The 12919-nt window shown below is 40.6% G+C and overlaps 1 protein-coding gene across 1 annotated transcript in view; it reads left to right on the top strand.

Moving 5' to 3' along the window:
• MANBA (mannosidase, beta A, lysosomal) overlaps nt 1–12919 on the top strand; it is a 40834-nt gene that overhangs the window by 6321 nt on the left and 21594 nt on the right. The window contains exons 5-8 of the mRNA XM_010288000.1: nt 1888–2063; nt 5200–5310; nt 10800–10951; nt 12037–12154. Coding sequence (XP_010286302.1) covers nt 1888–2063; nt 5200–5310; nt 10800–10951; nt 12037–12154 — 557 coding nt within the window. The remainder of the gene's footprint in view (nt 1–1887; nt 2064–5199; nt 5311–10799; nt 10952–12036; nt 12155–12919) is intronic.

Here is a 12919-nt window from a genome sequence, read left to right as displayed (position 1 = left end):
ATTCCTGCTACCTAACTTACCGAACCGGTTTCCTCCCTTGACGTGATCTTTGATTTTCGTCTCCTTTATCCAGAAGATCATTGCAGCTGAGTGAAAGTAGTTAATTTTCTGTTGAAGCTTTCTGTAAACAGTAATATGCCCCATCGTAGACCACCCGCGTGCTTTCTTTCACTGCCTGTTGAGCCCAATCTTCAATGGAGTAAAGGCTAGCACGTGAGCCCTCTGCACTGGGTTGAATTTCAGCCCTTGGGAATAGAGTTGTTGTATATGAATAAAAGAGGAAGACGTCACTCCCTGGCTGCTTTTAAAGGTTCCCGAAATAGCTGCAGGTCTTAGCTAGAATTAACGTGACTGGAATTTCCATGGAAAGCCCCAGCACAGACTCTGTGTGCTCTCTAAAAATTAGTTACAGTAAAAATCTTTTCTGGTCCCTCCCACATTCCCACAACTCCACCTTCTGGTAGGTAAAGCCTTGCTCTCTGGGTAAGTGGAGAGAGCAAACCTCTTTCATTCAGTAGAGAGTGTATTGGAACCAGAGTCAGAGCTTCAAACATAGTAACATTTGAAATATAAAGAGTAAACTAACAACTTGAACTCAAGCTGCTTATGCAGTTATATTGCTCATCAGATTTGGTGTCATAGGCTTTTGACCACTGAGTCTGTAAAAGATTCATTGTTCTTGATTTCTGTGCCTAGACCCCACAGTTCATGAAGAGTGGGCTGGAGTTGCTACATGCCCTTGGAGGAGAGGGAAAACACACTGTAATGTCTGAGCTGGGGTGGGGAGCTGTTTTTTTAAGCCCTTCAACATTTCTGAAAATTGGTCTTCCCTGGGTAAGCTGGGTGTAATATAAACATGGAAACACATTTGTTGCTCTTCATTCTACAAAAGACACTGAAAATCACACCAGGGCTGAATGTAATTCTTTGCTTTTGGAGAGACGTCTCTTTCTCTCCTGGAGAACGGAAAAGTAGAACGTATACATGAAAAGAGAAAGTAAGTGATTAGTAGTTTGTGTATACAAAACGTGTCTTAGTTCTAGTTTTCCTTGTTTTCTGTTTTATTTGCTTTTGCTTAGATGTTCGTCTATAATATTTAAAGTATAGGATTAGCGAGGCTATGTTTGTAGATAGGTAATTTAATTGCTGAAGTTAATGGGAAGTTTACATACTAATCTTGAGTAGCCTCGACCCTGGTTTGCCTTATTTAGTAAGTTCTGTAAAAGAGAGGACTGTCTGAGATAACTGTAGAGACATTTCAGGGAAGTCATTAACTTGTTTCCTCCACTGCACTTTGGTGGCAGAAGGGACATAAAGATACAGCCCGTCAAGTCTAGACACAATGGGCCCAATTCATCCCCAGCATAACTCCATTCATTTTGTCCAGTGACTCTGGGATGAATTCAGCCCGTTTTCTGTTAATACTGTTTTTGTTTCATCGACAAAAGTGATTGTACTGCCTTGTGATTACGATCTTTCCCAAAGAGTACCATGTTCATATGAGTGCTGACTAAAAGCAAATATAATGTCTATGGGAGTTGGTGGGGAAAAAAAAATCCTTCCTAGTGAAGTAACTGGTGTCATGGTCTCTGACTTCTGTACAGAACTCTGAAAAACCTCTGGATGGCTTTCAGATGGAAAAAAGAGAGCATTATAAAACATAAATCATATTGCGTAGTTCTCTTCTGAGTCAGCAAATGTAAACACAGATACCAAATGCACTAAACAAGAAGATTAACCTTGTAGGTTTGGTTCAAGCACAGACTGAAAGTTGTTGAATTTAATCTGAGGTGTTTGAATTGTTTCTTTGATGAGAGATCATGTTAACTACTAGATATATAAACACAGTTCCTAAATTCCCATTTTTTTACCCCCCGCTTCACTTAGTAAAGAGCTCTCAGCAGTGGAGTCTTGAAATTGAGTCCATTTTTGATGTAATCGGCTCCAAGCCAATTGCAGGTCTTGTGACTGTGAACATTCCCAAACTGCAAACAGAGCAAACATTCAGTGTGAAGCTTCAACCTGGAGAAGGCAGCATTGTGCTGCTTGTAAACATCAACAAGGTAAGGAGGTGTGTGTGGAACCCTAGCCAACTGCAGAATGTTTCCCCTGGTTTCCAATGTGTCTTTCTGCCTCCATGCCAGCTATAGGCCTTTCTCCCCCTTTCTTCCCTTCCTTACTGCGTCCCTAATTTTAACAACAGTTCTGTACCCCTTACAGAATAGAAGAACAGTTCTTCTCCTCACTTAAAATTTTATGTCTGTGGGGCTACCGTAGCTCAGTGTCAAAAAGATGATGAAGCCTTTCCCTTACTGCAAAACAAAAAGATCACATCATCACCAGCCACTATTAAATGAGCTGTTTGGGTAGATAACCTTTGGACACCCTGTGTCACGTCACTTAACTGGCAGTAGGTATCTCATCTCCCATGCTATTGTTTACTGGACTGATTGGGACTAGAATATACTACAACATGCATGGTTCTGTTTTCCTGGGTGAATGAGAGGAAACCTCCTCAAACCTCTCAGTAGATACTCTTTCAGGTACGTAAAAGCAAAAGAGCCCTATAAAGAACTCGTCTGGCAGTAAGGTTGGCTGAAATTTTGTGGAGTTGGACTTCCTTATGTTGCTTGTAGTCTCTTGTGTAGACAAAACTCAGGCGGAATTTTAGAGAGGTAAAGGATGCTTTAATGTGGAGGGAACTCAACTGAAAAATGATGGCTTTAGTATACAACCCAGTGATGAAAGAGGAAAAAATTGGTCTGCTTACCTTCAGAGGCTGTTGGGAAACTATCTGGTGCCAGGCTTGATTCATGATCATTATTTAAGTTCTATAAAATATCTTTTATTTGTGTTTGTTTTCTTTAGAAGCTGTTGAGTTTTATCATCACACGGGTGTAATTAAGAAAAGTTATATAGGCTTAAGAGATGAAGAAAATCAGTGTGTCTGTTCTAGTTGACAAATAGGGAGGTGTCTTGAATTAGGCTGTGAGCCCAGTGTGGCAAAAAGCAGCATGAACTTTGTCTTGCCTTCTTGCTCAGAGAGCAGAGCGCTAGTAGAGCTGACTGTGCAGAACTGAACCTGACAGTGGCAGGCCCAGGCCAGTGGGCAGGGTGGGAGCCCTGGCAGGCGCAGCGGAAGCTGATGGTGTTCTCCACTGGAGCCAACAGCGTAGCGGGAGCTGCCATCTGCTTCACTGCCACAGGGCAGACTTAGATTTCTGGGTGAGCGATGTGCTGTGAACAGGGATTTGGGGCTTCTGACAATTCTGGCCATTAATAACATTTGAGGGTCTGCACTCAAACCTTTGTGTATTTTACTGGCTCTACTAATTTTCTCTATTGCTGTGTAACTCTGCATTTATTTCCCCAGTTTGAATGCATTATCTGTGTATTCTCAAGTTTTTTTGTTAGTTGAGTGGAGAAAAAGTATGTGTTAAAGGCAAGCAGGTTATTTATGTTCTAGTATGCATACTCAGTGGCTTGCATACTTACATGCTCTGTTTTATTTTGACACAAGAGCATACAAACATGATTTTTGTTACTGTTGTCATCTGAGGTGCAAGTTGCATGAGCAATTACAAATACCCAGTTTCATTTAAAACAATCATTAGTTTCTGCTTAGTCTTTTCAGGGATTACATTAAGCAGACACTGCAGCATGAAACTTCAAAAATGATTTTGGTTTATTTAATTGCCCCACCCTCAATCTCAGAAGAAATCTATTAGTGGAGTATTACTGCAAGTTTGTGAGGAAGCACTTCCTTCAGAGCAGAGGCAACAGTGTTTTATTATTCTTTGGACAAAAAGGCTTTGCTGCATGAATTCACATCAGCTGATTTTACAAGAAGCCCTGCAATGTGTTCTCATGTATCGGTGAGTTTAATGGAGCCCTTACTCCATACGACAGACTTGTGTGGTGCATGCTAAATAGCGAGACCTCACCAGAAATTTATTTCTAGTTGAGAGCTTATTGCAGATTATGTTGCAAAGTCCGTAGGTGTTTGAGTGGTGCGTATCACCCAAGATGTGTAGCAGTCTTCCTGCAATTGCCACACAAAGTGCTGTGTTGCTAACGTGACAGTGTTTTGCTTACCAGCTAATGGTGAGCATGGGGATGACATCATTAGTGGCCAATGAGACACTCCCACCGTGCCAGGCAGCTGCGAGCGCTCCCTTGTTGAGGCACATGCTGATTTTTTGCTTCCATTTGATTCCGTGCAACACAGAGATTAGTACTTCTGCACAAACAGTTATGATAATTCTGTATCAGGGAAGCTGAAACGTTGGTAGATACATTCCTGATTGTGTCCAAGTATGGCTACAGCAAAGCATATTGTTGGGCTGCTCTCTGGCCTCTGGCTTATTTGAAAAGATTGAGGCACTCCTTATGTGACTCTATTCAGTGCTGATCCCTCCATTGTTTGGTTGCATGCATTATTGCTTTCTTTCCACGATTTTTCTGTTGCGCACTCAACTGGCAAATGTTGGCAATAGGATTGAGCAGCAGAAGTAGGCTCCTGGAATGAAGATATAAATATTATTCTGTGACTGGAAAAATGAGAAAATTAAATCATTCTATCATCCTAGAGGTATTTTTTTTTTAATGTTTGTGAAAATCATGCAGTACCAGTGACATGATTAGGAAGCATAGAGAAAAAGCAGAAAACACTGAAAAGAAAGAATGAAACTTATAATTTGACTTAAAAGCTCGACATAAGTGAAGCAGTCAGTATGGTCACATATTACCAAAGTCACAATTGAAAAGTGTCACCTCTGTGTGTTGAATGTTATATGTGATAGGTAAAAGGGTCAATGGAGGAAGGGTATGATACAGAGGCTAGTGAATCATTTCTGCTGCTTACACAGATATTTGAGTTTTGGAGGAATGTTCTGTTAATATACCTCAGCTGAGGGGTAGTAGCTAGATGTGCACATGCATGTGTACGTGTGCCCATGGCCTGTTGTGGACATAAGATGAAGTGACAGCCTGGACTTCAGTGAAAGAAATCATACTCCTCTCTTTAAATGATTTTTACCTCAGAGCTGCAGCTGGAGAGAACCCAGTTACCATGGCTCAGCTGAGGCACATAAACTCGTTAGACTTGTGGTAATTCACTCAAAGATATCTGAGCTCCTAGGTGCATGTTATGCCTCTTTTTATACACATTGTTCTGACTATCTCTGTTGTACATTCAAGAGTTCTACAGTGGAGGCTTGGTGGCCAAATGGACATGGAAAGCAAACTGGATACAACATGACAACAACTTTCATCATGGAGACAGGATACCAGATTGAGAAAGTTTCAAAGGTGAGCCCTTCAGCTTGATTACAGCTGGCATTGCACTGCTACTGTTAGGACATCTGCTCTGCTCTTAAATATTTTGCTGGATTGTAATATGCATGTGAAAATGCTGATGAGAAACAAGAGGTTTTTTGATGTCATGATGTATGTTTACTAGTTTTCAGGTAGCTTTAACTTGTATGCATGCCTTTATGTGCATTCAGACTGGAGGATGGCTTACAGTTATTTGGAAACCTCAGAAAGAAAGAGAAGTTTACTACTTATGTTTTCTATCTTAGGGAAAAAAGCACTTTTAAACTTGATATATCATGCTGATGTTTTTGTATCATGCACTGAAAAATCCTTTTAGATTTCTATAGATTATGTGAAGGTTTATTACTTATTATACTTATAAGTAATAAATTATTACTTATTTTTCTTATTAATTCAATTTTTAAAAGATTTGTGGGACAGACACATTCCTAAAAAGTTAACATACATTCATTTATTAGAACGTGATAGATGTGCTTCAGGTTTAAGAAGAGGTAACATCTTAAATATGACCATGAAAGTAATATTCAGGGATGTTTGCATAAGGGTTCCTGCAGCACACTGGCTGTATAATCATCTGCTTGTTTTTACTAAGAAGCCTAGAAGAGGTAATTTTCAATTGTCCATTGGAAAAAATCATACAAATTAGGCTGGGGTCCTTATGCCCCTAATATGTGGAAGCAACCAAGTAAATTTATACATTTATTAGGTGGTTCTGATGTGTGTTACTTCACTAAAAACTAATCTGGTCACCAGGCATCTAAAACTGCTATTTGCTGTAACATTTGTTCATGTGAGATATCCTATGAAAAGCAGTAGCTTCTAGAGTCCTTATAGGGCTAGCCCTTAGTTTGATTATGAAGTCATAAGAGTAATTCTTTGCTATTATCAGTGATTTAATTTTGAAACAATTAAAAAACCGTACCAAATAAACATAGCATATTATGCTTGGAAAAACTGATTGTAGGAAATACAGCTGTAAAGCCTGTGAAAAGGAAAATTCTGTTGTTACTGTGTGAAAACTGCACAATGATAGGAAAATGAATTTAGTCCACTTAGGTAGTTGCATCAGGATATTTCAGAGAGCCCTGTGGCTTATGATCATAGGGACTTCATGGTCTACAAAAGATATTCAGAGCCTCTTCTTTTTTTTCTCTTTAAGGGGAAAGAGGGGGGAAAAAAGCAAATGCACCTCATAGTAGGCATTATAAATTAATCAGCATATGAAGCCTGTACAGATTCATACTGTAAAGCTTTGTCTTGGATTCTGACTGACACACTGTCCCCCACACCCACATCCCCTGCCCAGAGCTGTACGAGTGGAAAAAGGCTCTATATGCAGTTTTTTCATGTTCTAGCACAACTTGCTGTCATGTCAGCAGGACTGAATAGCAATGTTTATATGGCTTAATAGGAACTTTGAGTAGTTCAGGAGGTACAAGCAGGGATAAATGTTCCTGAAAGTTGTTGCTCTGTTATTGCTTCTGTTGTCCACATAGTACTGTATTCAGGTGGAATATATTTCCTGCCCCCCCCCCCCCCCCTTTTCTTTCCCGCCCCCCCCCCCCCGCCTTTTTAAAAAGAAAAAATAAGATGTGAGACATTTCACAAGTGGTTTGTCTCCATATGAGTATCTACATAACTTTGGACAGGTGAAAACGAAAGGATGAGAACTGTATATGTGGCAAAAGACAGTTTGGTCTTATGGCAGATTCAGCTACCCTTAGCTTGAACTGCTCTCTGTTTTCTGACATGTTACAGTAGTCTCCAAAACATTAACTAATCCTTTGAGAAAATTTCTGGGTAGCCTCCCAGTATGTACTTGTGGGAGCTCTATAGCTGTGCTGGGAACCTCTTTGGCTGAGGGAAGTACCTACTCACTCCTGTTGAGAATAGCAGAAAACCAAAACAGAATGAAGCCAACATCTAGGGCAAGGCTGGTTTTGGTTTTGTTTTGTTGTTCTATTTGAATACTTTGGTTTAGAATTTGCTTCTCAGGATGATGTGAAACAAAGCCAGAGTCAGAAATTCTCTCAGAATGAAATTGGTTTACTTGAGGGAGTGTCTATCCAGTCCTGTTTGCTATTGATAAGTTGCTTTTCTTCTTGCTGTGCCTACATCAAGGAATTTATTACCTCTTTCATTGCCTCAAGAGGCATTTTTTTGCTTTTCAATTCTATTTACCCTTCTTCAACACTGCAATCAGAGTTTTTTTTATTTCATGAGGCTATTTTAGTGCTTGGAAGATCTTAACCTTTAGCTGTCTGTCCCTCCTTCTTTCTACACACTTCCCCCTGCATCGCCCTGGCCTTTTAGTGTGACTTCCAGAAGACTTTCCTTTTGGCTTTGTAGTCTTCACACACCTTTCATGCTGTGTGCTAATTTGTTAGGTCACTGGGGCGTTTTGTGATCTTATTTCAGCTCCAGGCATCTTCATCCTTATTACTTTTCCTCCTGGAAATCTGGGAATGCCAAATGTGATCCACAGGTCACTTAACTGGGTACAAAGCCTTTGTATGTGACTTAGAAAGACAGGTATCTGTTTCTTAATTATGCACAGAACCAGCTGATTGGTCTGTGGTGGCTAGAGAGCTGCTTCTGTGTGTTCCAAGACTGGGAGAAATGTTCAGTCCATAGGCAGCAATGTTTATCAGACAGATTTCAAGGTGGCCAAGGTCTTCGTAGCCAGAAAAGCATGCCACCAAGCATGCCAGATGCTAGTTGTCTCTCCTTGCCCTTCTTTCACCCCACAAGGCAGAAGGAAGCTGCTGTAGGAACAGGAAGAGGTGGTGTTGTACTGGGTGGGCCTCTGGGGAGCAATGGAGCGGGAACACAAAGGTACTGAACCCTGGGGTCTTGGGAATGTGAAATGGGGCTGAGGAGCTTTTCCTCTTGCTCCTGCGGTATGGGTGGTCCTGGCTGGGTGTTTCAGCCTCTCATTGTTTTCTATTTGGCCAGTTGCACGAGTTCTACCTGATCATGAATACAGCAATATCACAGTACTTCTGTTAGTAATAGAAATACTCCATTACAAATGCACTCTGAGACAAACCCAACCTGCCTGATGACAGCCATTAAGAGGACCTCCCAAATACTTTGGGAGCTCCAACTATAAATTCCATTCCATTTTGTGCCACAAAAGAGAGCTACACTGGAGACTGAGTTGTCTTTCTCCAAGTAATTGAATTCACTGGAGGAAGGACAGAACTTTTTCCCTAGTGTAGTAGTCATAACGTATTTTTTCTTTTGTAGCATTCAGTAGTTAGGGTAACTGTGAAAGTTGTATGACATACTGGTTATTTTTTTAATTCAACTTCTCATGTTAAAATAAATCTGCAAAATTCTAGGAATGGGTGTAAGACTCTTGTCCTAAAGCTAAGTTCATCATGCTGGTCTATATTCAACCAACCCAGTGTGCAGTGGGATCACAGTAGAAAAAAGGCAGGGCACACTGTGCTCAGCACATGTATGTACACAGAGATATTGGACAGAGAGTCTGAAATGTCCTCTCAGTGGTCTGACTTTGTAGTTTTTCTCTAGCTGGGAGTTTCTTCAGTGATACAGATGCTGAGCCCCACTTGCCACTGACCCACTGTTGCCCCTGGGGCAACACTGTAAAAACACTGCAGGACTTGGGGCAAGTCCCATTTTTTTAATTAATTTAATTTCTGTGTTTTGGTCATTGCCATGACACAGAGGGGTTTAGTCTGAGGTCAGTGATCTGCAGCCTCCACTCCTGCATCTAATTTGTCATGTGCATTGGCTTTGTCCAGGTGTTTAATAACTGTCCAATTGACTAAGAAGCATCAAAGAGGAAGCAAAAAAAGCCATGATTTTCTTTGTCTTGGCTACCACTAAAAATAATTTTCTGTGTATCTATATGGTTTTTGATAAGCTGAAAGTTTAAAAAACACAGTCCCACAATGGGATTAGTCACTTCCAATTTGAACTTCAGCCTTGTCTGGTGTGTGAAATAAAAAACTACATTTTAACTTAGGTATATCACTCGCACTTAATTAGGTTAAATTTAGTCTGATTTACTGACAGATACTCGTCTCAACTGTAGCTTGTGGCAGAGAAAGAACAGGCTGTGCTCTACAAGCTGACCTTTTTAAAAGGTATAGCAAATAGTCATCTGAGGGAGGAGTGGTTGCTATCGTGGGGATAGTCTAGAAAAAATGAAGATCCTGCCCTCCTGACCAAAACTTGTTGCTTGGTGTGACTTGGCTGAAATTTGCTATTAGCTTTACTTAATTTCCCAATTTTCTCCCTGTGACAATGAGTGACAGTTACCAGAAAGAGAGAGAGGTTTTTTTCTGGCCTAGCTAAGTTGAACTGGAACAAGGATGCAGGAGAAAAAGAAGTCTAAAGCCTCCCTGAAAGAGATGTTTTCTGTAGCACTTTGCAGCTGTGCAGGAGCCTAACATGGCAGGTGCTCTGCATCTGCCCCAAGCCAGATGGGCAAGACCCCACTTGGGGGCAGTGCAAAGTATTATTGTAGTCAACTAACTACAATAGTCATGTAGTCATGACTGTGGAATTGACTGTGTTTATGTCAGTGCAATCAGGATACCCCTCAGAGCAGCATTTGTTGCTTTGACTGAAGTAAAGTCCCAGAAAATGTTCAGAATGATTTTTTTTTTTTTTGAGAACTTTTCTTCCACCTGCAGCAGGAAGAAGGAATGTTTTCTTGTTTCAGCATCTGCAGTACGCAATACCAGATACAGGCTGAAAGAGCAGCTGTAAAAGTTTAGCTTCTGCTTGAGATATGCTTTTATCTGGACTGACCTTTAATACCTTACAGAGAGTTTAGTGGTTATTTCGCTGAACTGGTCTTTCTGAAACCTTATTGCTGATCATGCTGTTCAAACACAGCTGCAATGGCCAGAGGGCTCTTCACTTCCAAACTGGCATTTGTGTTTGCATGCCCATCTTTTTCTCTTTAATTGCTACAACTATTAAAATGTATCATTTCAGGGCAGCAAAAGGAGGAGATCTTGCTTTTACTGGATGAACCTGAAGCTAGGTGTTTAGGGACAGGATTTACAGCTGTGCTGCTGCAATATCCTTCTGTAAGGAGAAAATTGCAGATTAAATGGTGTGTCTGATCTAATGCAACCCCTGTATTCCTCTTGCCGGTCCTCATCTGGACTTTTGACTGCATTCTGCAGCAAGCAAACATGCACCTTCTCTTGCGTATACATACATGTGCATGTGCATTCTTGTTTGTGCATGCTTGCTTTCTCTCTTAACATGATATTGAACAGGTTTATAGGATGGATTATTTTTAGCCCTGCTACAGTATGTTTTTAATCAAGCATGAATTTGGAGATGAGACAATGTCTTTTGAGTCCTTGATGAATTCTAAGCTGTTAGGCTTCAGCTGAATCCCTTTTGTAATGGTTTTCTTTCTTTATTTTGTTTTATTTTTGTCTGCTTTAAATCTAAGTTTCATGTCTTCACAGGCCTATTTTCGGACAGTAGAACTTGTTCAGGAGCCTATTCCTGGCTCACCAGGTCTGAGTTTCTACTTCAGAATCAATGACCGACCCATTTTCATTAAGGGCTCAAACTGGATTCCAGCAGATTCTTTCCAGGACAGAGTGACCTATGACACGTAAGCCACATTTGATGTTCTCTAAGAAGAAAGGATCATGTTTTCCTCCTCCTCATTCTCTATCCACCCTCTATCAAAGGGTGGCATTAGTAAGTGAAACTCCTTTCAAGGTAGGACACTAATTATTGTGGGTTGGAGGTCTCAGAATTAGGGCTTAATTAACATTAATAGATTTGAGTGATGTTCAAGGCATGTAAGTGCAATAACTGGTGGGAAGGTGGTTGTTTGCTGTCTACAGGTTACTGTCCTTTTGGGTATTTTTAGGGATGATCCTCGGGCTGATGCTATTGCTTAGGACATGGTCTTTGGTACTCGGAGGAAGTGCACTTCAGCCATGTCATAACCCATCTCGTGCAGGGAGACATAGGTGCACAGTAGCCTCTCTCCCTTTTCCCCACTCTGGTCCAGGCTCTTGGATTTCAATGACACAGCACCCTAGAGATGCAGGTGGGATGGGAGCCATGCTGTACTTTGACTTTGCTTTGCTCTGGGTAGCTGGGGAAATGGGACAACGGGGCATGCTGCAGTGTGCAACCACATGCAATTTAGAGGCTGCCAGCACGATTAAGAAAAAACTAATGGAGCCTGAATCCCTTAAAAGGAGATGCAGAGTCTGCCTCTTACTCCTCCCTTCTCGCTGTGCATTGAGAAGAGAATATTGATTTCTGAACGTGTTTAAAAGGATCTGAATTCAAGTGATTGATATTTAAAGCAAGTAATACTTAAGGAGAGAAGAACAACTTGATTAATAAAATACAGTATTTTTAAATCTGGTCCTGCCAATACTTGTGTAAAAACACTTACTTGCATGTGTCACTCCATCTATTTTGTGTTAACAGGACCAAGTGACTTTTTCTGCACAAAAAATTGCTTTTTGAGAGCTCTGTCCAGACATGCAGACTTAGAAACCAGACTATTTTGATACCTTCTATCAGACTTAGAAGTCTTAGATTGCCTGCTAATGATGAATGTTTGGGTTTTTGTTTTGGGTTTTGGTGTGGGGATTTTTGTGTATATAACCTTAGAAACTCCTAAGTGATACAGTTTCACAAAACTTGTATAAATCTTCTTTTTGTATTTGACAGATTATGGCTACTCTTGAAGTCTGCAGCAGATGCTAACATGAATGCACTCCGGGTTTGGGGAGGAGGAGTATATGAACAAGATGAATTTTACGATATTTGCGATGAAATAGGAATAATGGTAAAAACAATAAACACAGAACAGTTATTTAAATACTGACAAGAACTTGTAAATAAAAATCCACTCTAAATGAACAAAAGAAGAAAATTAATATGTAAGTTCTAGCCATCTTTCCAAAGGACATGGTAGAGTACCAACCTGAGAAGTCAGATCAACCTGATATTTTATTTATTTATTTATTAAATTAATTGGAATGATTCTTGATTACTCAGGGTGTCTGTTGAAACTGGAAGTGGTATTTTGGAGACTTTATATTAGACCTCCAGTTTGTATTTTCTCTTGTAACTAGGGCTACAACTCTGTTGCTCACTCATCCCCACTTCTCTTCCCAGCCCAGAATCTGACCTTCATCTCCCTTTCCTTTTCTCCCCCCGCCCCGCGCCTTTACATTTCCCAAAATCAGAGCAAAAGGACTATGGCTTTAACCTTCTGTCTTCTAGCTCATTTCAGACCAAAACTCTCATCTCTATGTACTGTACCTCTCTACCAGTTCTACATTTCCTACTCTTGGGAAGGAATGAGAGAAGAAATGAATGGCTGAGGGACTGGTACTAGTGATGTCACAACGCAGGAAGATGTTTACACCGTAATGATGGCCACAATAGAAGAACTTTTGTGGACTGTAGACATCAACAGGGACTTGCAACACTCAGTCAAATAGTTGTGAAACAAGTAGTGCATGGGAAGGGGGTTATTCTCAAGATCAAATAATTTTTTTTTTTCCACAGCAGCCAGACTGTGGGGCCCTGTAGCTGTGTTTAGGGC

This window comes from Phaethon lepturus, unplaced genomic scaffold (genome assembly GCF_000687285.1).
Source record: "Phaethon lepturus isolate BGI_N335 unplaced genomic scaffold, ASM68728v1 scaffold695, whole genome shotgun sequence".
Lineage (NCBI taxonomy): Eukaryota > Metazoa > Chordata > Aves > Phaethontiformes > Phaethontidae > Phaethon > Phaethon lepturus.
The sequence above is the reverse complement of the archived record's forward strand: the minus strand, read 5'-3'. Positions and strand labels throughout refer to the sequence as shown.